General features: G+C 44.8%; 1 protein-coding gene across 3 annotated transcripts in view; it reads left to right on the plus strand.

The window, feature by feature from the left end:
- The window catches only part of GLIS3 (GLIS family zinc finger 3), a 493142-nt gene that overhangs the window by 169043 nt on the left and 300723 nt on the right, over nucleotides 1–23376 (plus strand). The window contains exon 1 of one of the 3 annotated variants that reach the window (XM_032866528.1): nucleotides 15144–15275. The exons of the other annotated variants lie outside the window; for them this stretch is intronic. Within the exon in view, the coding sequence (XP_032722419.1) occupies nucleotides 15254–15275 (22 nt within the window). The 5' untranslated portion in view covers nucleotides 15144–15253. Of the gene's footprint in view, nucleotides 1–15143; nucleotides 15276–23376 lie in introns of those variants that run through there. 3 annotated transcript variants of the gene reach the window in all.

The raw sequence follows: 23376 nt of genomic DNA on the forward strand, positions 1-23376 counted from the left end.
ACAATCAGGGAAATTAAAACCAGGAAATAGACCTCTCGCACATTTTGTGTTTAGAGGAAAACAGGGCAGTTGGATCAGCGTACAGTAGATTATGAAATACAGTTGAAGTTAATTATTAGGAGGGACCAGAAATCCCTGTACCACTGTGTCCTTGAATGAGGACTTGGAATCGTTGTGGCCGCTAGAATCGTACGGTGATGAAAACACTGCAGTCACTCATTTGTAGCTTTTTATTGGATGATGATGACCGCAGTAACACAGCAAGGAGAATTGTGTAGCGATAGACCCACAACAGGGCTGCTACCAACAGCTATCCTCACTGAGCATTTACTGCACGCTCGGCACCATTCTAAGCCCATTTCATCCTCTCAGCAGTCCCATTAGATACTGGATCCCGTGCGACTTGTGTCTTCATTACCTCCATTTTGCAGTTCAGAATATTGAGGCCCAGAAGGGAAGCGGCTGGCCCACATATCTACGTGACGAGCCAAGATCTGAGTCTGTGCAGTCTCATTCCCGCAACCATACTCCAGACCACCACGCTGACCTGTCTGTGAGATATGGCCTTACTGCATAGACCCCTGCCTGCTGCCGGAGAGGCTCAATGTGGCCAGGCTAGCCGATGGCCGGGAGTCGGAGGCTCTGGTCCCAGTGTGGTCCCTAGTTATTCCCATGATCTTGGATAAGTTGTCCAGTTATCATTTCTGATCTGCAGTGTGTTCCTTTGTAAAATGAAATTATGGTATTAGGTGATGTCTAAGGTGTCTTCTGGTTCTAATATTTTATGGATTAAGAAAATGATGTGTTTCAGATACAGGGTAAATGAAATGGTGGTTTCTGAGAGGCGTGTGTATGCATGCATATGTGCACCGCCGCTCAGATGTCAAAGGTGAGGCGGGTCTCTGTTCAGATCCCAACTCTCCTGTGTGACTTGGCTGATTGCGTCATCTCTGTGAATTTTAGTTTCTTCCTACTCTGATGGAGGCGATGATACCCTGTGCCTAGAGTGCCAAGTGTGGTGTCTGAATATCACTGGCATTTCTCCTGTCTGTCTCCATGTAGCTGGTGTGCAGGGTGGGTAGAAGAAGCCCTCCCTTAGGTAGCAGGGTCCAGAGGAGAGGCCAGTTGCACCGGAAGGGATAATTTCCTGAAGAGTCGCTTGGTACGTATTTGTGCATGACGGATCTGCTGGTAATTGGCTCAGAGGTGAGAACGCCTCATTCCTGAAACCACCAAGCTGCTGGCATTTTTCCTATAAGACTTCATTGAACTGTGTCACCTCCTGTCACTGTCCCTCTACGAATAATTATTTTATCTGTAATGTTCTTCAAATACCAATGTCCTTCATTCTCTGTGGAACAAGTGGTGGTAATTGAGAGGATGCTGGCTTAGCAATTATGCAGGGTTGAATAGTGTCCCCCCTAAATTCATGCTTACCTAGAATCCCAGAATGTCACCTGATTTGGAAATAGGGTTTCGTAGAGGTAATCAACTTAAAAGGTGTGGCCACATTGAATTAGGGCGGGACCTAATCTGGACATGGACATGGAAATGAGAATGCGTTGAACACAGAAGACACACGGGGAAAGCACCAAGTGATGACAGATGTAGAGATCCTAGTGATGTGTCTACAAGCCAAGGAATGCAAGGGAATGCTGGAAATCACCAGAAGCTGGAAAGAGGCAGGGGGAGATCCACCCTGGGAGCCTTCAGAGAGCACAGGCTCTGCCAGCACCTTGGCTAGGACTTTTAGCCAGAACTGCGAAAGAGTCCATTTCCATTGTTGAAAGCCACCGAGTCTGTGGTACTTCTCTTGTGGCAGCCCTAGGAAACCAATGCAGCATGAACGGCACCTGTTTCTAAACCATAATAATCAGGGCTAGACGAGAGGGAGATGGACAGATACTAAGGGAGAAAAGAAAATACAGAGAATCCATAAAGGGGTGTTGGGAAGCCATGTATTGCCATCAAGGTTCCTCTGCCCGGAGTAAGTAAAGCTCCTTACTCTTATGCTCCGGGTCAGAGCAGGTGTCATGGAAGTGACAAAGCAAAAAATATGACCGAAAAAGGAGATTTTTAGGCCGACATTTTTAAAAACATGGCTTTCAAAAAATCAGCATTCTGTAGACTCCGATGATTACCCATGGTGTAGCCCACACTGTGAGTATGAGGAGGGGTGCCACTGTTGCTTTACCAGCCGACTTGAGTGTTTTTTGAAGTCACATACATGCTTCCAGAAGTTGAAAAGGGTCGGTATGTCTAAAACACTAACTTGGTTATAGAATAGATTGGAAGGTACAGAGTTCCTTAGAATGAGATTATCATTTACGAATTGGTAATTTGGGGATAAGTCTTGAAATTGTCATAAGAAAAGTAAGTCTTCATTACCTAAAAGGCAAGAACTTTGCAGAAAACAGCATGATCATAAGACAAAGCCATCAAACAGGCCTAGGCTATGTGGACTCAGTTTGTTCCAGAAAAGCTCAGAGTGAAGACAGCTCGTGAATTCTGTCATCAGGCGGTGAGGCCCGTATCACATGTCACTTTGCTTTGTTTTTAACATGTGGCTCCAGCTACGCCAGACCTGCTGCTGTGTGGGAGATGTACTTTCTGACAAAATAAGGCATTTTCCTGGCATCAGGCCCCTTTGGAATTTTTACTGGTGTGCATAACTCCAGCAAGTTTTGCATTTCCCACACATATCCAATGTGGTCACACTTGGCTTTCTGGATCTGTGGTGGTCTTGAAGCCTGTCACTGCCAACGTGGTCCATTCCTTATCACCACTGGGAGTTGTTGGGAAGAAATGAAACCAAGAATTCATTCATCCACTTTTCAGAAATTGTCTCCCATCGACCATGCCTATTATGAGGAAGAAACAGAGGAGGCAACAGAAACCAATTTTGGAAGGACTGAAAATGTTTTGTAGGGTGGAAATGGAAGTATTTCTAGCAGCCTGTCTCCTTCTTCTCTTTTTTTTCATCCATCATGATAATAAAGCCCACTGCAAAAGTTCATTTATATTATTCTGTGCTCAAAGAGATGATGATGATGATGGCAGTGGCGACATTAATATTAATGTTCACTCTTGATTGGCTGTTACTGGCTGAATCAAAGCCCCATATAAACACACTGATCCTAGGGCTTGCATCTGAACCCTTCAGAGCTGCTTTTTGAAACCCTGTTGGGCTGCCTTTTTAAAATTACTGCTTCTTCCCTCCTGAATGTATTTCACTCTTGGTTACAAGAGCCATCAGGGAAACCACATGGACATCTAGATACACATTTATCATCTCTGATGGAAAAATAACTAAAAGAAGCTTCCCCAGCCATAAGAGTACATGATATCTTTGCATAGAAAAGGTAGAACGTGATCGTCTGTATTGAAAGAGAGGGCTGAGAGAAGGCAGAAGGTGCAAAGCAATAGAAAAATATCTTCAGTGATTTTTGCCTGTGACCTTGGGCAGTGGCTCACCCAGTTCATTCATTCAACACATTGCTTATTGGCCGTGAGTCAGACATGAGAGTAAGGACTGGAGGTGCAGGCTCAGGAAAGACACAGGCCCTGTTTTGCGGGAGCTCATAGTCTCAAGTCAAAAGATTGGCACGTCATCCCCAAATTTATCCAGTACCATGCACCCCTTTGCTGGGCACACTGCAGCTAGCCTGGTTTTCTTTCCCTTTGTCCAACACCCTGAGCTGGATCAGCCTCCTGGTGGCTGCTTTCTTCATGCCCCCAGGTCTCAGGTTATGAGCTGTGTCTTCCACGGGCCTTCCTGCCACTCAGTCCAAAGTCCCCGCCAGCCCTCCATGATTCGGAATCCCCTCTACCTGCTTTCTTTCGAGGCACTTCTTGTTTGAAATGAGCTCGTTCATGTATTCATTCCCTCGTTTCCTCGTGCATCTCCTTACCACTAGAACGTGCATTTTATGGAAAAGCGGATCTTACTTTTCTTGTTTACCACTGTATCTGTAGAAGTACGTTTTTGTTGAATGAATGGATAGATCACTATACTACATGATAATCCGTTCTATAATGGGCACGTTAACAAAGTGCTCTGGGAAAAGGAGGCAGTGAGCGACCACTTCCCTGACTGAGCAGGTTGGGGCTACATCCATGCGAGCTGAACCTGGCAGGCGGGGGAGGCCTGTCGGCGGGTGCTGTTTCTGCCTGGGCACATGAAGCTGTTCCTTCGCCATCCTGACCCTCCCCAGCTGGACACACTCGTTCCTGGCTTGCAGTGAACAGCCCGGATGGTTCCCTGGGAGAGCCGACTCTAACACCTGGCAGGGATATGGCCTTCATTGTGACTCCTGCCCTCTTCGGATGCATGCTTCAGGGAAGTGAGGAACACCTGTTTCCTAAAAACTTCTCTTTCATGTGGCGAAAAGTTGCTAAAAGCTGTCTTTCCAATAAAGAGAACTTGGAATTGATGTAATGGATAAAAGGAGCTTATGAAACAGAAGTAGGCATTCTTGACAAAATAAAAATAGAAGCTTAAAAGACGCATCGTTTTGGGCAAGTTAAAAAAGACTTTTTTCCCCTACTGTAAGAAAATATGTGTGGATGAGGCATGTGTTCTAAACTATGGAAGAGGATTTGCATTTTACTTCAGGGTCCTGCAACCATGGCAATGCAGAGCTTTGTCGCTGCTGACAGACATGCTAGCAATATATACTTCCATTAACAAGATTATCACTGGAAGAGACAATCGTATTTTTACTGAAAAGGTTTTTTGAGGATAAAATTTATTGATATTTAATGAAGCCTGAAGCTTCCAAATGAACCACGAAAGCAATAGCTGAACTAATTAAGTGCACATAAAGGCTCCCAGAACACATACGTGATGTGGGCTGTGTGCTTACCCATCGTGCCTGGTTCCGCCGACGTCCTGGGCAGCACGCTCCTCACACACCCTTTGTGGAAGGCACAGTACATCCTCCTGGAATGTGCGCAGTAAAGGAGGAAATAACCATTTAGATTTCCTGGGATGTTTAAGTCAAGCGTTGCAGGGTTTATAGGATATAATTTAGCAGAGTTAAGACTAGTAATAACAACATATTATTTCCACACACTTGATTTAAGCCTCTGTCTATGCTGTTTCATTGAATGATAAATCGTTCCCTGGTTCTAAAAATATGCATCTCCCTCCCTCCCTTCTCCCCTCCACAGAGAGACCAAGGATGCTAAATAACTCGAGTTGAGCATTTCATTGTGCAACGGGGAATCTTGTGGGCCTTTTCAACTGTGTGTGAAGACATGCTCCGTTGAGGGCTCCAAGAATGTACAAAAGAAGGCAAAACTGCCCCTGCTTTGGAGGCCATTATAGGTCCTACTGGCTGGGAAGGCCGACAACCTACCTGAACAAGGCTCTTAGCATTGACTTTTATCAATGACCATCTTCCTCCGTAGCCACTGGCTCTCTCCTCAGGCATAGGCGCCTCCTCTCTGCCCCATTATCACAGAACTTAGCTCTTAATGAGTAGTTTATAATTGCATTTGTGAAAATGACATTCTTACGCTAACAAAGGAGCCTGGCTAACCATTAAGACCCACAGGAACAGTACGTACTAATGGTGGAGAGGCAGGCACCGTGCTGGGTGTGAGGGCGGTAGTTCTCCAACTCCAGGCCAGGTCAGCAGTCCCAGAAGGACCTGTGAAAGTGCCAGTGGGTGGCCCCACCCCCAGTGTTTCTGATCCCGTGGGTCTGGGGTGTGGCCTGAGGACTTGCATTTCTAACAGGTGATGCTGACACTGTTGGTTCAGGCAGCACAGCTGGAGAACCACTGCGGACAAGATGCCAACCGGGGTGGGGAGAGGCCTATCAGGGACACCCTTCTGAGAGGTCACAACCAGGGAGGGATGTGGTTTGCCTCAGGTATCGTTTAGACTCCCATGCTGTACCCCTTTCTTCCTTAAAACATACATACCCATGCCCATGCGCGCGCGCGCGCACACACACACACACACACACACACATTTCTGTTCTTTCTCTAAGATATCCAGGGCTCTTCTTACCTGATAAGGACTCGAAACTTTACTCCTATGTAGGCGTGACCCTTGGCAACTTAAAGAACTACCCTTACCAAGGACGTGTACATTTTAAGGGGGCAAAATCAAAGGACTTAAGCTCTGGGGAAGGTATATTTGGTACCTGCCAGTGGGTTTTAAGGGATAAAATTCAGGTTTGACTCACATCTTTCAGGCCAACCACTCCATGTGTCCACAGAACATCGTCCTGCCCCTGTGCCCTCTTGAATGAGCCCCCTTTTGCTTGCACATTCTCTATCCCTATCACAGGGCCTGTTAAACCTTGGACACATGGCCCATGTACACCAAACGGATGGAGGGATGGATGTGCAACAGGGACAAAAATAATCAACTGCCTGTGTGATTGAGTGCTTCTCTCTCCTCTCTTCTCCTCTGTAAGGAAAACATAGTGTTGCTTGAAAATAAAGAAATCCTATGGTTTCCGAGGGTATATCCCCACCCAGCTCTACCTGTTTTGGGATTTTCATCAGCAAATAGCAAGGGGAAATGAAAAGGAGTGGGCATGGGTTAATTTGGTTGGGAGAGAACAGCGGAAGAAGGGAAAGAAGGGAGGGAAGACCCTATTTTTTATTTTTTTAAGATTTATTTATTTGACAGAGAGCGTGAGAGAGCATACAGAAGAAGGGGCGGAGGGAGAGGGATAGAGGCCCTTAAGGAGACTCCCTGCTGAGCGTAGAGCCCCATGCAGGGCTGGATCTCATGACTCTGAAATCGTGACCTGAGCTGAAACCAAGAGTCGGACCCTTAACTGACTGCACCAGCCAGGTTCCCCATGAAGAACATTATTTTTGTGGAAACCCTGGGGAGAGTGTGTTCTCTTCTGTGGGAGAGTACAAGAGTGAAGGAAGGCTTTGGGCTGCCAAAGGGCGTAAGGATTATCAGTGAAGGGGGATGACAGAGAGCCATGGCAGCAAAAGCGATGTTTACATGCATTGCCAAGGTTTGTGTCTTTGAAGAGATTACTCCATCTGAAACTGGAGTGAGGGGTCCTGGGATTTACTTGGGTTGTGAATCATTCAATGTATCAGCAAACACCAAATATTATATGTTAATGGGAATAATAGGGATAAACGAACAGCTGTAGCTCATGGTGGGGAGATGTTTGGTTGGTCCTTTGATCTTCACCTGTGGTTCTCAAAGTGGGGGTCCCCAGACCAGCAGCAGCAGCATCACCTGGGAAGTTGCTAGAAATGCAGCTTGTCAGGCTCCACCCCATGCCTGCGGACCTAGAAACTCTGGGGTGGGGCCAGTATCCTGTGCTTGCACAGGCCCTCTGGGGGGTTCTGATCACACACTCAAGTTGGCAAACCAGGGGACTAGGGAGTTACTACCCTAATGGCCCCTGGAGTTGCAGGAACAGTAGAGGCTGTAGCTGACTAGGACCCTCTGAAATTCAGGAGGATTTGGCTAAAAAGTGGCAGGGGCTATTGTTGGCCATTGTTTTCCTATGTGTGACAATAAATTGTTCCTAAATATGTCATCATTTGAAAGGCTTCTGAAGACAGAAACAGAAACATTTTGAGCTTAGCAAAGAAAACAAATGGGCTGAATATTAAAAGGGGAAAGAGAAAAATTTCTACAGCAGTCATACTGAACCAGACATGAGAATCTATACCATGGCCCGGTCACAAGTCTGGGAAAGTGACTTGGTTGTGGATGAAATGGACTGTGTGGCCGGTCGGTGGCTCCAGGTGTAATCACCACTGATGTCACAGTCATTATTCTTCTACTATGGCTTTCTAGTCTCTCAGCAATAACTTTGTAATGTGACCTTTTCAATTTTTTACCCATCAGTACGGATTTTTTTTAAGTAGTGTTTTTCCATTGTTGTTGTTTTTTGTTTTTTTCTCTGAGTATAAAAATAACATGTTTATCTAGAAAATTTTTAAATACTGAGGGAAAAAAAAACCCCAAAGAATACAATAAAATTACCTTTCAGTATTCCCCAGACACAGAATTGTCCATTGTTAATATTTTAGGAGATAAACATGTGTGACTGTTTTGTAATAGATAATAGCGATGATTAATATCTAAGTAAAGTGTTGCATGCTCTTACCCCACATTGTTAGGAACATTCCCTCATGTGCTTCAGGATTCTTTGAAGATACAATTTTTAAGTACAACAGACATTTTTTATATATGTGGGAAGTGTACTCTATTTAATCAAGTTTGCTTTCTTTTTATAATCACAAATATCATTACAATGTTGGTAGATGATTGGGTCAGATGAACATTTAAATACTTTTGATTGTATTACCAAGTTACTTCCCAAATGGGTCAGATCACACTTCATACCCCTCTCAATCTAGGAGTAGAGTTGAGAGGGTCCACTTTATGTCTTGTCTACTGGGTTTTCTTTTGTGAACTGTTTATGACCTTTGCCTTTTCCCCCCATAGGAATGTTTGTCTTTATTATTGATTCCTAAGGCCTCTTTATATGTTAAGCCCTTAACGCTTTGTTACATGGAACACTGGCAGATTATTAGTCTTTTGTTTGCATTTTCTTTTTGCTTTTGGTGTGTTTTGAGCTAAACTATCTTTGCAGTTCCGTCTTTGCCTTCTGGATCCTAATATTTAAGAAGAACTCATGTATTTTCCTTTAGTTGTTTTATGTTTTATTTTTAATATTCAGCTCTGAGTTTTCCTAGCAACTTATTTTGGTACTGTGTTACAACTGCTTAGATTTTTCCACCAATGTCTAGAACTGTCTCTCCCATTCCGTGTGTTCTTTTGTGGTGTGAGTTTGCCCAGCAGCCTTCATTCCTCTTCCACCTTTGAATTTGGGTGAATCCCAGATTACTTTGGCCAATCATATATGGCCGAAGTCATACTGTGCCTGTTGCAGGAGTGGTCCTTAGTGGCCAGAGAGCGGCCTCTTCGAAGTCAGCTGCCATGCTGTTAGGAGCCCACGTGCTCTGCAGCGGCCATGTGGAGGTTCTGCCGCTGACAGCCAGCACGTGAGAAGTCTATGCAGTGCCCCCCTTCAGCTCTAGCTGACAACCGGCCACAGTGCGTGAGACCCAGAGTGAGAAGCACACTGCTGAGCCCAGTCAACCAACCCTGGCCAAATAATACAAGGTCCTAATAAATTGTTGCTTTAAAGGCCGTAGAATTTGGGGGTGGGTTGTTATGTAGCAATACATAATCAGAACATAGTGTGATAAGGACTCAGCTTTTATCCCCCCAAACAACAGAGAGTTGCTCTACTGTGGTAAACTGAACAGCCTCCTTCCCTTTGCTCATTTGTAATGCGCCATTGTGTGCTGATTATTATTAGGTATCTGAGGTCATGACCTTTTGCTTCTCTTGTGTTTCTCTCCAGTTCTGTAGCCTTCTTTCAGTGTTCACAATTTTTACTTTTGTAGCTCTATATTTATTCTTCAAAGCCTCTTGGACGGTTAGCAGAGTTCATTCTTTCAGAAGAATTTTAGAATCCGTTGTCAAGGTAGTGAATAAGGAAGGGCACATTAGCACTTCGCAATCAATCATGGTTCCTGACCTGAATGATGTTGTCTGTGGGAGTTGTTCGGCAATGTCTGGACAGACTTTAGTTTTGGATGTCACAACTGGGGGAGTGCTAGTGGCATCTAGTGGGTAGAGGCTAGAGATGCCGCTCAACACCCTACAATGTCCAGGGCACCCTCTCCCCAACACACACACACACACACACACACACACACACACACACTCAGACGCACACACATGCGAATTATCTGGCATAAAATGTCAGTAGCAAGAGGCTGAGAAACCATGCGTTAAGGTTATGAAACAGCTTAGAAAAGTCAACACACTCTATTAGTTTTTGCACCTCGGAACACGTATATGTCTATATTTATTCATGTCTTCAGAAAAAAAAGGAGTTTTCTTCATATTACCTGCTATTGCTAGGTATTTTTACCCTAAAATAATTTCCCTTTATACTTTAAAACTCATAATTGAGAATATATAAGAAATCTACTGCTTTTGCCCTATTTACTTTGTGACTTGTCACCTGATCGAATTTCCTTTTTATATATGGTGATTTTTAGTACATTCTGTTGCATTTTATAGGTAGATGGAATTCCTAAAATTTAATTTGGTAGAAGGTGTGGAGAGTGAACTCAGTATTTACTCAGGAAATGTTAGAGCTAGAAGGGACTTGGGAGGTTCCTTAATCCCTTGCCTTCTTGTAAATAATGATAGATCTGAGACCTAGAAAAGTTAGTTTACCTGCCTCATGTCACATAGCGTAACTGACTAGAGAAGAAAGAAGCACACATAAAAATAGCCTTTGGATGAGAGTATTGAAAATTCTCCTGGTTTACGTAAAAATTGAGAACCCCACACTGGGTTTTAAAGCCTTTGGGGATGTCGCAGAGCATTGGCAATGAGTTTAGGAACCTTGCCTCCTAGCCTCTTCCCGGCCTCATCTGCAGTGTCCTGGCAACCTGTCTGTGCGTTCTTCCCGGGGCAAGAACTCTGCCTCACAAAGCGTCCCCAAGTAACTTCTGCTTGCTAGAAAGTTTTTCCTTTGGGTGAGCCGTGCTCTGCCTCCTTGAGGCCAACACACTCTTTATGGGTGAATGGTGTTGGAGGAAGCAGCGTTTTCACAGCTGCTGAGGTGGCACCGACAAAGGTTTGAAGGGCAGTGGGAAAACCGTACTGGTTGGCTGACCAGTTGAGATACAGGGTTGGGAGGGTTCGAAATTCCAGTTTCCAGGTGGACAAGACCCGTGTGAACTGGGCGTCCCATAAATACTTGTCAGATTGAGTTTTATATGAAGTTTTTTGATCTTTTTCTTCTTTTTTTGGGAGGCCTTAGGTAAGAGTTCAGTCCAAGAAGGACTGAGCATCCTAACCCCAAATGCCCCTGGTCCTGCCACCTTCCAGAGGTTCTCCCTTCCTTGGGGACTTCAGCTGAGGCTCTCTCCAGCTGGGGAGGCCATGAGCAGGTCTAACTAGGAACAGAAGATTCTTGTGATTCATGACGGCAGGGTTGTGTGCCGTGGGGACTCCATCCAAACTCATGGACATAATGAAGAGCCCTTTCGTTATTTCGGACTCCTGAAGGCAGAATTTTGCCTCAGAACAAAGACAAAGACAGTAACGCCACAATGTAAAGGAACCCCCTCAGTGCATGATTGCTAACTGGACAATTGTTTTGCAATTATTATTATTCCAGAACATAATCATTGCCCTATAGCCTCGCTCATTGCTTATAAACTTTCTTTGAGATGGGAATCTTTTTAAAACTTATGCTGTCAAGTTTGATATGTTGAAATTAGATTTTCCCCCCATTCCTTAACTAGATGCTTGCTATCCCGGAGCAGCCTGAGTATTGGTCCCAGGGCACGTTTACCTGGGACAGATAGAGAGTCAGGCGCTGGTCCCACTAGAACCTGGGGCTCATCTGTGGTTCAGCTAAAACCCAAGGTTTAAGAGATTGAAGCGAACTCAAACTGGACCTCCTTTTTTTTTTTTTTAAAACTATTGAAGATAAACAATCTCATTTCTCTTTGCTCCTGAAAATTCATAGATTTTATCTGATCTGGGAGAGTGGTGTCTTTTGTATCCTCTAGGCTTGTAGACAAAGGGAAGGAGAAATCTGGGGGCGTTTGAAGACTCCGTTTTTGGACGGAAATGGGATTTCTCTTTAGGCACAGTTGTAAGGTAGGGGGTCTCTGTGTCCCTCTTCACTCCTGATCCCCTCTTCTGGGCTTACTCCTTTTCTCCTCCTACTGTTCATCTCTTCATGATTGCTCCTGTCCCAAATTCAATTCTCATTGTGTAGGAGGAGCCCTGCCATCTGCCATCGTCATTCTATTTTGAAGGCGAAAGACATTTTAAACTGCCTCAGAGGTATTTGCACCATTAAGCGTCATATATAACTGACAGTCCCATGAAAATACTAGGATACAGTAGAAAAGGAGATTAGTTAGGCACCTGACTACTGGAATTTTTGTCCTGACTCTGCCGCTAACTAGCTGTGTGTCCTGGGGATAATCACTTTCTCTCTCTGGACTTGAATTTTACTACCTGTATAATAAGGAGGTTGGAAACTATTCCTTCTTGGCATGTAAATCTATGAATTCAAAGCATGGTGGGAGCAAGGATGCATCTTTTCTCATGAAGGAAGTCCTTGAAATGATTTCATTATTTATTCTGGTTTACAGTTAGTCTTTTAGATTATGAGAGATAAAAGGTTCTCATTGTGATCTGCAAGTAGGAAAGGAAATTAACCCTTGCTAAGCATCTGGTTTTTGCCCACTAGGGGCTAGATTATTTATTATATGATCTCACCATGCTAGGCTTGACAGGGAGGTTTAGTCTAAGTGGTTTGGTCAAGTTCACACAGTTGCATAGCCACAGACCAAACTTGGCTTCCTGGCCTTGTGACTTGCCTCTGGCCTATCCCCGCTTGTCTCCATACCACTGAGCACACCCACCTATACCTCCACAGCTCTCTCCTCCTTCCGCTACTGTTTTTACTGTGGAGTGTAAGCCGAGAGCAGTAGCATGCCTACGGACAGGTGATAGCTGCTGAGACTCTGTTTTCATGTCAGTGCAGTTTTGAAAGATAAAATCTTGTGTTACTGAGGCAGAATTTTAAAGATTTTATTTATTTATTTGATATAGAATGAAAGAGAGAGAGAGCATGCACATGAGTGGGGGGGAGGGGCAGAGGGAGAGGAAGAAGCAGACTCCCCTCTGAGCAGGGAGCCCAATGTGGGGCTCGATGTGGGACTCGAGCCCAGGACCTTGGGACCATGACCTGAGCTAAAGGCAGACACTTAATTGGCTGAGCATCCCAGGCACCCCGCTGAGGCAGGATTTTTTTTTTTTTTTTTTTAGAAAAGACCCTCTTTAAAGTTATTTGTATTCCTAAGGATAGGCTGGTTTCTAGTAGAAAGGGTCCCTATGAAATGGTGGGCTGGGTAGGAGGTTGCCCCTTCGGCGTACCTCATATTTATTTCTTGTTGCACCTGACGCATTGTGTAATTGTGCTTGTCTCTGTGTGTGTGTGTGTATGTTTGCGTGTGTGCGCACACGCCTCTCATGTTCTTATTTGGTATATATCTGGTATATATCTCGATGAATGTGTGCACTCAAAACTGTTAAATGAAGAGAACATTAGTCAGTCCCTTCTGTAGTGAGATGTATGCAGGTAAGTATATTCGTATCGTGTTCCTGAAGATCACGGTCATTGTCACCATCACATCCTCCTCAGTGTCCCAACAGCCTTGTGGTCTCACCTTATTTCACCAGACACGGAGTGTGTGCTGTCATTGTCTTGCTCTGTGTTTTAGCTGCTCTTACCATACTGTTTAGCCACGGGATGAATGAGTGAACAAATGAAGTTGATGTTATCTACCCCAAATTCCTGAAAGTGAGAAGGGTCATAATAAGGACATTTAACCACTACTGTGGAGGTTAGAAGAGTGTCCCCTGTTTCTGCACACACTCATGACCCCATTTGTGGCACCCAAACAGTGCAGATTAAGGTATCATTCCTAACTGTTGCTTACATGTGGAAACCAGAGTGTGAGAGGCTGTGGGTGCTGAGTGTTCATGAGTTGGGGAAGACTCAGCATCCAGTTGTCCTGTCTCCTCCCCAGTTTAGTAGTATTTGTCCCATTGTGTAGAGGTTGATGGCTAAGAAGGGATGCACTCTTAGGCATCCTTATGTGATTTTGGAGTGGGACTAGCTGGGTTTGACTCCTCACTCCTCATTTTTCTCAAGTTACTGTGTTTTTTTGAACCTCAGATTGCCTTCTCTGTGAGATGGGGTGGTAATGATCAGAATTGTGCTCTAAGGTGAGTGGTTCTTTCAGGCAGAGTGCCACATATCCTCCGTGGTGCCAAGTAAGCCTTCCATTACTGTTAGCTCTCCTGTGTTTTTGGTGTATAGATGTATTATCATTAATAGTAGTAATAATAGCAGCAGCAAGTAAGAGTGCAAGTTCTTGGCGTGGAAATATGATCACCATGTCGATATCTAAGTAACCCCGCACCTCCGTCCTGGTGCTTCTGCGTGGCTAAGGAGAAGGGGGAGGAGAGAGGAGTGTGTTAGACTCTGTTTCCATAGAGGGCGTCACAGAAAAGGTGACCAGGCCAACAGTTCACTGCATCCATAGGGCGGAACTGTGTGTGCTGGGAGGTGTAGTCTGTCTGGTGGGGAGTGGGAGCAGGGGTGGGCCCGGATTCTGGACTGCCAAGGACCTGGGGCCTCCTGTGAGTGCTGCGAGCAAAATGATATAGTCAGATCCCATCCAGGATCTGCGATAATTAGTAAGAGTTTTCCTGAACCTCTTTTCACTATAATAAGCAAGAGGGGGGAGGGAGTGAAAGCTAAAGCGCTCTCAGTGTTCAAGTTAAATGTTAACTCCTTTGTGTAGTTAACAACTAACTTACCTTTTTCTTTTGCAAAAAGTGAAAAGAGAAGGAGAAAACACAATGCAGCAGGAATCACCTAACTTAAAAAAAAAAAAAATCCCATTTGCTTTTGTGGTTGCTTGTTTTCGAGGTAATACATACGCAGCAATTAGGAAGATGTCTGCAGACTTGAACCTCGGGCTGCAGACTCACCTTCGTGCGCTCCCCGTGTGGCTTCGGCAGGGTTCTCAGAGCCTTAGCTATTTTCGAACACATTCCTAGTTTAGCCATTAGAAAATTATGGGTTTTATTTGTATAAACTCGGCGGCTAAAACAGCACTTCCAGAAAGGTGGGTGAGCTCATCGCCGCCGTCTGAACCAGGCAAGTTAATGACCTGCCCAGTATTGTTTGTGCGGCCAGCGGCCAGCGCTGGCTGGCTGACTTCACCCGCGTTTCCACTTGAAGGGAGACATTGTTTCCTTGGCTGCATTTGTCAGATGCTTTCCTCTTCGGCACACCAGCCTTTGCTAAATGTCCTAGCTGTTCCTGAATGTGCCCGCCGGGACATTGTGAAGCCGAAGAGCCAGGTAGCTCTGCAGATCTAAGCAAAGTACTCTGCACAGCTGCCCGAGGCCCCCAGCCAGGAGAAAGGTGGCGACACCTCTCCCCCCACACCTTTACACAAGCAGACACTGGCTCTGGTGCGGAAGCTCCCCCGGGGGAGGGCGTCCGACTTCCAGCCCGTCTAAATGTCCGTGGCCAGACAGCCTGGGAACATGAACACCTTAAGCACTTGGTGATTTGCTGAGGCTTCTGATCAGTTTTCAGGAGGAACAATGGTAACGTACCATGTGGACAGAGGAGGTCGGAGGTACGTGGAGGAAGGGATCAGGGATGGTGGATCTCGTGTCTGCTGTAAGGAGTCACGGGACAGCATGACGCTGAACGTCAGGAGCTTAGGGTCCGACCTGCATCGTGTTCAGTTTGGCAGTTTGGTGAAGGAATGAGCGGCCAGAAGAGGGGACTTGCAGCGGATTTACAAACGTGAACACCGAGTGCTAGGGCAGGTGGCCAGAGAAGCGTAAGAGACAGCCGGTGGAGCACCGTTGGTGTAAGGGTGTGTTTGACGCTGAAGATGCTGTTCCGCAGACAGTCAGCGTGTAGAAAGGAAAACAATGTCGCTTCTAAAAGTCAAACTGACTGCTCTTCACAGCCACTGCCAAATAAAATCCCGGAGCACTGGCTCCGGCCTCTCTTTAAATGAGCAGTTTTTGCATTATCCTCCCCTTCCGCTGTGTTTATCTAGAGGGCTGTTTAATTTTTATTACGAGGCTAATCCCTGGATTAAAGACATAAGACATTCCATCTGTAAGTAGGAGCGTAGGTGTTTGGGGTGAATTTCTGTACTGGAGCAAAATCTAATTCACTGTGGAGGGGATTGTAACCGCAGATGCTAATTTAGAAATCTGTTTGCCAGACTCAGGTGACTTTGTAAGACTTTTATTCTTTTCCGTCTTATGCATTTGTGCACACATTCTTGGGAAGATTGCTGCGGGGTAGTGTTGCATGTCAGAGAGGAGGGAAGTTTAGTTATTAACCCCATATAGAGGGTAAAGGGGGGCAACAGGCAGGCTGTGGAATGAGGAAAAGGTCGGGTTGAAACATTTCCAAGAGGTATTTTTGTTGTTTATACTTGTTAATTATTAATATTAATTATTGATGGAAAGCGGTTTTAAGTTACATGCCACACATTGTTTAGAAATAAATTATCACATTTCTTATCTGGAACTACAGTAGATATTAAACTATTTCAAATAATCAATATATATTAATTTAGCAAGATCCTTCTTCTTCAGCGTTACAAACAAGAAGCCATGAATTTCTGGCTCATAAAGAATTTGTTTTGTGAAAATGTACTTTTCCCTCAGCTTTGGGTGGATTTTAAAGCTAAGTGAGTATGTTAAGAACTTTATTTGACCAAATCAGGTCAATAATTAGAAAGTATCTTTAGAACAAATATATATGTCATGCAATGGTACCCATACACATGGGTAATACACAAAGCTTTGTAAGTTAACACTGCCAAATTAATTGTGAGTATTGTGCTTTGTCTCAAATATTGGTGCCTTTTTAAAGATGTAGTCTATGATCATCCTAGTTTCTTGGAAATGAACTTCTAGGGAGTTTCCGTGCTTTGCGGTTTATCATATAGCTTTAAATGAAGTATTGTGTTCAAATTTCAGTGGGCAGGTATGTATGTACAGGACTGATGATAACTCTGGGAGTCAGAGCTAGTTGATGTTCATATTGTGCGTGTGAGGTGTGGGGGCAGGAGAGGGTAAGGGAGGAGAGGAGAGGGCTGAGGGCGTGGATGGTAGAGATGGAAGGTCTCTCTGACCGATTAGGAACTGATAGGGCTTGGAAACATTGCTCTCAGAGGCTGAAAAAGTCAATATTTGTACTTCTTAGGAATTGTGGGCTTTTTGACTGTTAGTAGATTCATTTCCCCCTGAGTCTTAAGTCCTGTCTGTTGGGTTTCCATTGGGCTTTACCCATTCTGATCAGTAGGCTCTACTGAATATCACAGTAGTCATGTGCGAAGGTACCGTCCTTGGCAACCCAAGGAGTTGTTCGGTTGTAGAATATAGGACACACAGTCACACGGTCTCTGGGGTTTGTTTAGTGTTTGCTAGGGTGGCCTCTGGGGGTGACCCAGATTGGTGTATATTTGCAGTAGGGGGAAGTTGTAGTAGTGGCTCGAAGACCTTACCTAAGGTGGAATAAGTAGGCTGATCCTGGATCAGTTCATTCTCTTTCCGATCTGAAAGACTTGCCCACTGACCTCATCCAGAGCTCAGTGTTTGATCTCTGTGAGCAGTTGATTCACTACTTTTGAAAGCCCCAAGCTCTGATCTCAGATTCTCTGAGAGATCTGGGAAGGTCTCTTTTACCCATAGGAAGTTTATGGCCCGTTAAACCTTGCTTTCGATGGGCTCACTTCATTTGGGAAAGAAAAATTCTGCATTTGTAGAAAATGAAGGACACTTGCCTTTTTCAAGGAAGCTGCCAGCTCTTGGTTTCTCCAGAGAGGATTACTGGTGAAGACAGTTATGAAGAGAACAAGTAACTCTTTTGAATGCAGAACATGTTCTTGCTTAAATATTTCCCAGAACAATTCTAGGGAAATATAATACAGGTAAGTTTTGTTATGTTCTCATTGTGAGTTATGTTTACGAGAAGCAAAAATAGGATTAGAATCATAGAGGAGGAAGAAAAGCTTTTTTGTACCAGTGGTTTATGTTTTGTATCACATGAATTCTAACCATTTATAAAATTATCTGGTTTCTTGCCCCTACTCATGGTTGACTTTTTTTCTTTCTTTTTCCATCTAGAGACCTTTGAATTATTTTTATTCATAAGTGAAAAATGTATTACAGCTTTATTTCCTTTTATTAATAGTTCCTTCTTGCCCTTAACCACATCTCTGACTTTTTGGCGTGTAAAGTCCAATGAGCTCATGCTTAATCATGTATAAACAACCGTCTAATTATATGGTTTTGAATTTTCATTTGACCGACTAAACAAAAATGACACAGAAAAGAGAGACCTGACAGCCTCCCTGTCTTTGGATACCTGGCCTTTCTCTCCCTCACTCTCTCTTCACGCATTTAGTAAAATGCATGTTAAAACTTATCAGAAAATCACTTTGCATTTGCCAAGACTCTGTGGCAAAGTTGTTCTTTTCAAGGCTACATGTCAAAAAAACAAATGAGTCGAGCTGAATTATATGTCTTCTTTACAAATTTCTTTCGGACTCTATTCTTTTCTCCTCTGGACGGAGGTGTTACCTCAGTTCCTTGTGCTGCTGGTGTCGGATAACATAGCAGCCAGTCTTCATGGAGCAGGATTTCTCAACCTTCATCCCTCCGCCGGCTCACCTGAGGTACAATAACAACCATCTCAGCTGCCATATTTTCCCACCCTCCCCCAAGCCGTTCTGACACATTTTTGAAAGAAGGTAGTGGGAAAATCTTTCCAAACAAAGGTGCTCACTGTGTTTAAACAGTGAAGGAAAAAGCTGTCCATTCCCTTGGTCCTAGAGTTCTGAACAAGGAGCAAAATCTCTTTTGAACCTTGAGAAGGTTTCCCCACAGGTAAGCGTGGTGTGCTTGATAGAAGACGACCAAAGAAAAGATATACCCCCCTTTTATTACTATTTTTTCCTAGATATTTCACAAGATGAGTACCTAAAAGAGTAGGTTTGTCTAACTAGTATTTAACAGCTATGAGAGAGAAGAAAGGGAATGGGATACCTGTGAAATTCTGCAAAAGTGATCTATTTTCTCACTAATTCCTGAGCCTTAAAATGTAATTTGATTTCTCAAAGTCTGTGACTCTGAAACATGCACATCTCTAAGCACTGACTGATTTTATATACTAGATGGGGTAGGTTTATTTGGATGCAGATTATATGGACTATATTTTGAGAATTTAGAGTAATCTTGCTAAGATTTATGTCTAAACAGTCATCCTCATGAAAATATTTTATTTTATTTTTAATTTTTTTTTTAGAGAGACAGCGAGAGAGCATGTGCACGCATGCTCATTTGGGGGTAGAGGGGGAAAGAGAGAGGGATAGAGAGAATCTCAAGCAGATTCCATGCTGAGTGTAGAGCCCTATATGGGGCTCGATCTCACGACCCTGAGAGCATGACCTGAGCTGCAACCAAGAGTCGGATGCTTACCTGATTGAGCCACCTAGGCTCCCCCTCAGTGAAAATATTTTAGAGATACCTTTGTAATTTACTTCACCAATACATGTACAAGAAATGTGTTTTTTTGAATTATTTCTTTTAAATCAAAATATATGAGCTTCCAAGACCCCATCTTGTTGATGAGCAAGAAATCTAATCTCAGTCATTTTTGCCTGGGGTGCCTAATGCCTTGCCAGGGTGAGACAAGATCCCAGCATCCTTGTACAGAGCAGAACATGCCAAGAGCTTTCCTGATTCATGGTCCACGGGTTCTTGCTGAGGTACCCACTGGCCAAGGCCGGAAGTTGCTGCTCTGTACATTGCTTGGGCACAGGGACCTGCTGCAGCTGGAGCGCAGACCTGGAGTCTGCCCTTTGTACATTTGTCATGCAGCCATGAGCCCCCTCTCCCCCAACACGCACACACTGCCTTCCTTGACTTTGGGCGCCCTCCCCTTCTCCTGGCTTCCTCCTCAGGGGCAATCCTCTCTGTCCCCATAGCTTTCTTAGCACCTGGATAATCTCAATGGATTTAGGGTTCTGCACAGGACTAGGAAAGAGGATACCATCAAACAGTATCTACTTTTTGGGTCTCTGAGAATAACTTCTCTCAGACAAAGGAGCACCAATTACAAATCCTAGCTCAACAAATTTTCTTGCCATATTCCTGGACTGCCAATGGGCTTCAGAGCATAGAGTCCAGAATCCACAGCCTAGAGGCACAATGAGCAGCCCTGGGGGACTTCTGGGTGTAGGAAGCTGGGTACTGTCTGGTTCTAGAAGATGGGTGACTGAATTTTTATTGTAAGAAAGTGTAATCTCCATAATCATCTGCCTTTTCTCTGGGTCTCATGCTTCTGGGCATCCCATCTGGACTTGCAGGCCCATGTAGCATATGTAACAGAAAATATTTGTCATAGAGTATGTGTCCTTTTGGACAGTTTTGAGGAATTATTGCTTGAAGGAAAACAAAGGTTAGCCTAGCAGCTTTTAATGATAACTAAGAAGTCATCTCTAATATGAAGGAGTGAATGGGATTTGCCTCTGAACCAGCTCTTAGATGCTGGAAAAAAAAGTTCATTGGTTTATATTGAGTAGTTTAGACTACACTCCCCTATGTTGAGTGTGCGTGCGTGTGTGTAGAGAAAGGAAGGCAAATTAATATTCCCACCTGTTCAGTAATGCAAGGACTAAGACTTACCAACAAGTGTAGTCACCACTGGTCCATACAGTGAGGGGTCTCACCGTTGGGAAGCTTTGCCTTTTCTCATCCCATCTTTTGGTTAACTTGGAGGGGGGAAGAGTTTAGGTAAGACATGATCTTGATTTCTGGAGAAGGGTTTGGAATCTAGTACAGGCCCTGGAATTGGAGTTTGGAATTCTGACAGGCCCTTTAACAACCTTCTTTTTTTTCCTTTATAAGGTCATTTGGGGTTGCTCTGCCTCTGCTTCTGCCCGAGTCCCAGGGCCTCAGCCCTGCACCTGAGATCATAGCAATATTTCCCTAGCTTGGTTTCCTGCCTCTAGTCTTTGCTCTGTTTCCATATGTGCGGGAAGTAGTTGGATTATCCCCCTCATAGTTCCTCACCACACCCATGCCTAAACACCTCCTATAGCATTTTTTTGTGGGGGGTGAGAAGGCTAGCCTTGGAGGTCCTATATAATCTGGTAATCCTTCAGTAAGAATGAGAATACCCAGGGCTCACAGAGTACAGCCTGTGTGCTGGGCATTATTCTCCGTGTTTTACACACATTGAGTTGTTAATTTTCCAGAAAGCATTAGGGAGATAGGTGCAAGTCCCATCTCCATTTTCCAGATTAGGAAACAGAGGCACAGAGAGTTTAAGGAACTTGCCCAAGGTCACGTGGCTGGTGACCTTGGCTGCTGGCCCTAGCATTTCCCTTCTCGCCGCTCACCCGTGCTGCTTGCACGCCACTTGCCCTCCTCCACTCTGGCCAGCCCACCCTTTGGCCGCCCTCTCCCGTGCAGCGTCAAGGGGCTCAGATGGGGTCTACTCCTCCACTGCGCCCCCTCTGGTGTGTTGTTCTTGTTCTTGTCTGGACTCCGTGCGTGCTCAGCATCATGGCGACCAAGTTTAAGATCAGGTGTTTCTTAATTGTTCCACGTGTTGCTTAAAATTCTCTCCAGCTGGTGAGAAGCTCTTTGTGGGGAAACCCAATGGCCTGAGGCTCCACTGGCAGCACGGCACCAAGCCCACAGAGCGTGCTCGATCAATGCATCCTGACCAAGGGGGACAGAGGCAGTGTCCTCCCATTAAAGTGTGCACCCCCCCTCCTCTGCTCCCAGCCTTTCTTACTGTTTATGGAAATCCTATCTTTATAGAGCCCATGTAAGAATTGCATCTGGAACCCCTTCACGTTTGCAGATCACTCCCCTGCTTTAAACCTGGGAACTCAGATGGTAAGCAAGCATCATCTGGCCGGTCGGTGGGTCCGCACGCCTCGGAGCACACACTCTGGCTCGGATCAGAGCCGCGGTACACAACCCGCCAGCGAGCAGCCCCTCCCGGCCTGCTCGAGCCTCTGCTGCTGCTTCCTCCTTTCCGAGCCCTGATTTGCTTATTGAAACAATAGATCTACTCTCTTCCCATGGGACTTTTCGAAAATTTGTCCAGGGAAAAGCAGTAAAATGTGCTTACATTTCCTCTTCGGTTTTCTAGGCTAATTGTTGGTGAACTTTGTTTAACACTCTTGCTAAACTGAGAGTCTCTGTGGAGCGGAGCAGCTTTCAGTTAACTTGGCAAATCATTACAAGGGAGAACAGAAGGGTCAGCATAAGCACTCTGTACTAATTAGTTGATAATTGATGTACAATAGCTGACTGATGGGACTTGGGCATATAAACTTGGGGAATGTTGTTTAATATATCTTTACATCTTTATGAGGTGGTTTGGAGCGGTGTATTAATAACATCTTATCAGGAGTGCCCGGCGGTGGGGAGATGGATTGAGGCTTCATGTCCAGGAATCCAGGGCACTAAGTGGTACAGAAGGGAATATGATATTTTTTAATCTCTCGGGGTATAAATACGATTCCATTTAATTCAGGGATCAAATGAAATGAGTAATGCTAACAATTCCATACTTGGGGGCCAACATTCCTGAATGCTGACTAAGGTTAGCAGAGCGTTGGTGTGAAAGTTACATCCTTTGTGGGGTAAGTAAGCTCGATAGGTGCCAGCTGCACTCCAAAGGGCAGAGTGGTAGGAGAAATGCACAACTCGTGGGAATCTTCATTAATCTGGATTCAGCTTTGGCCTGTTCATTGGCTGGGACGGGGTAACTCACTTTAGAACAGAGTCATGAAAGTAGGCTTTAGGGAATCCCCCCTCCTTTTAAAATGTGATCGCCTGAATCCTTACCTCCCAGTTATGAAATCTCCAGCCTTACTCTAGCTTGCTCCCATAACTGCCACCTTCTGCATTCTGTCGTTTGCCAGCACGTGGCTCGCTTCTGGTTCATGTGCTCCTGCAGCTTTTGTCTCTGAGTCCTCCAGATGAGTCTTGGGACAGCGAGGCTTCTGGCAGGCCACAGCACTACCCCGGCCCAGGGTCCAGGTGCGTGGCAGCGGGTCGGGGGCACCAACGTCATCGGGCTTCGTTGGTTTGAGATGGAGCCTGCGAATTTGCAGTTTTGAAAAGCTTCCCTGGTAGCAATGATAGGCAACGAGGTGTGGAGCTGTTGGGGAACACATACCATCCAGGTGGCCCACCGTCCGTCTGCTTCTTTCTCATGGCAAGACAGAGCTGCCTCCTGCAGGCAGCCCGGACTTCTCTTCCTTTCGCCCCGATACATGCCATGCCTGAGCCCTTCTGTTTCCATGACTACCATCTCCTTCTTGTTCATGTGCTCATTCTTCCTTCATTTCTAGCTCGTTGTTTTCCAAAGACTGTTTTTGAATATCAGTCTTGGGTGAGCTCACAGGGAAAGAAAAAAAAATATTGCATATTATTTGCTCCTCTGGGAGTTATATGCGTTTGCATGTTTAAAGGCTCTGAAAGTGAAGGCTCTGTAATATAAAGATGTAGTTTACCTTCAATGTGTTAGGGTTTCCCAAAGCTGTTTGACTGTGGATCTCTCCATGACCTTGCCTTATGTTTCCGTTGAATACCCTTGGACTTCCTGAAGAACTTTGGGAAATGCCTTTGTGGTTAAAATTATTATTCTTCACGGAACTGTCTGGTACTTGGATTTTTATC

The sequence above is a fragment of the Lontra canadensis genome, unplaced genomic scaffold (assembly GCF_010015895.1).
Source record: "Lontra canadensis isolate GAN:19392208 unplaced genomic scaffold, GSC_riverotter_1.0 scaffold31, whole genome shotgun sequence".
NCBI classification, from domain to species: domain Eukaryota; kingdom Metazoa; phylum Chordata; class Mammalia; order Carnivora; family Mustelidae; genus Lontra; species Lontra canadensis.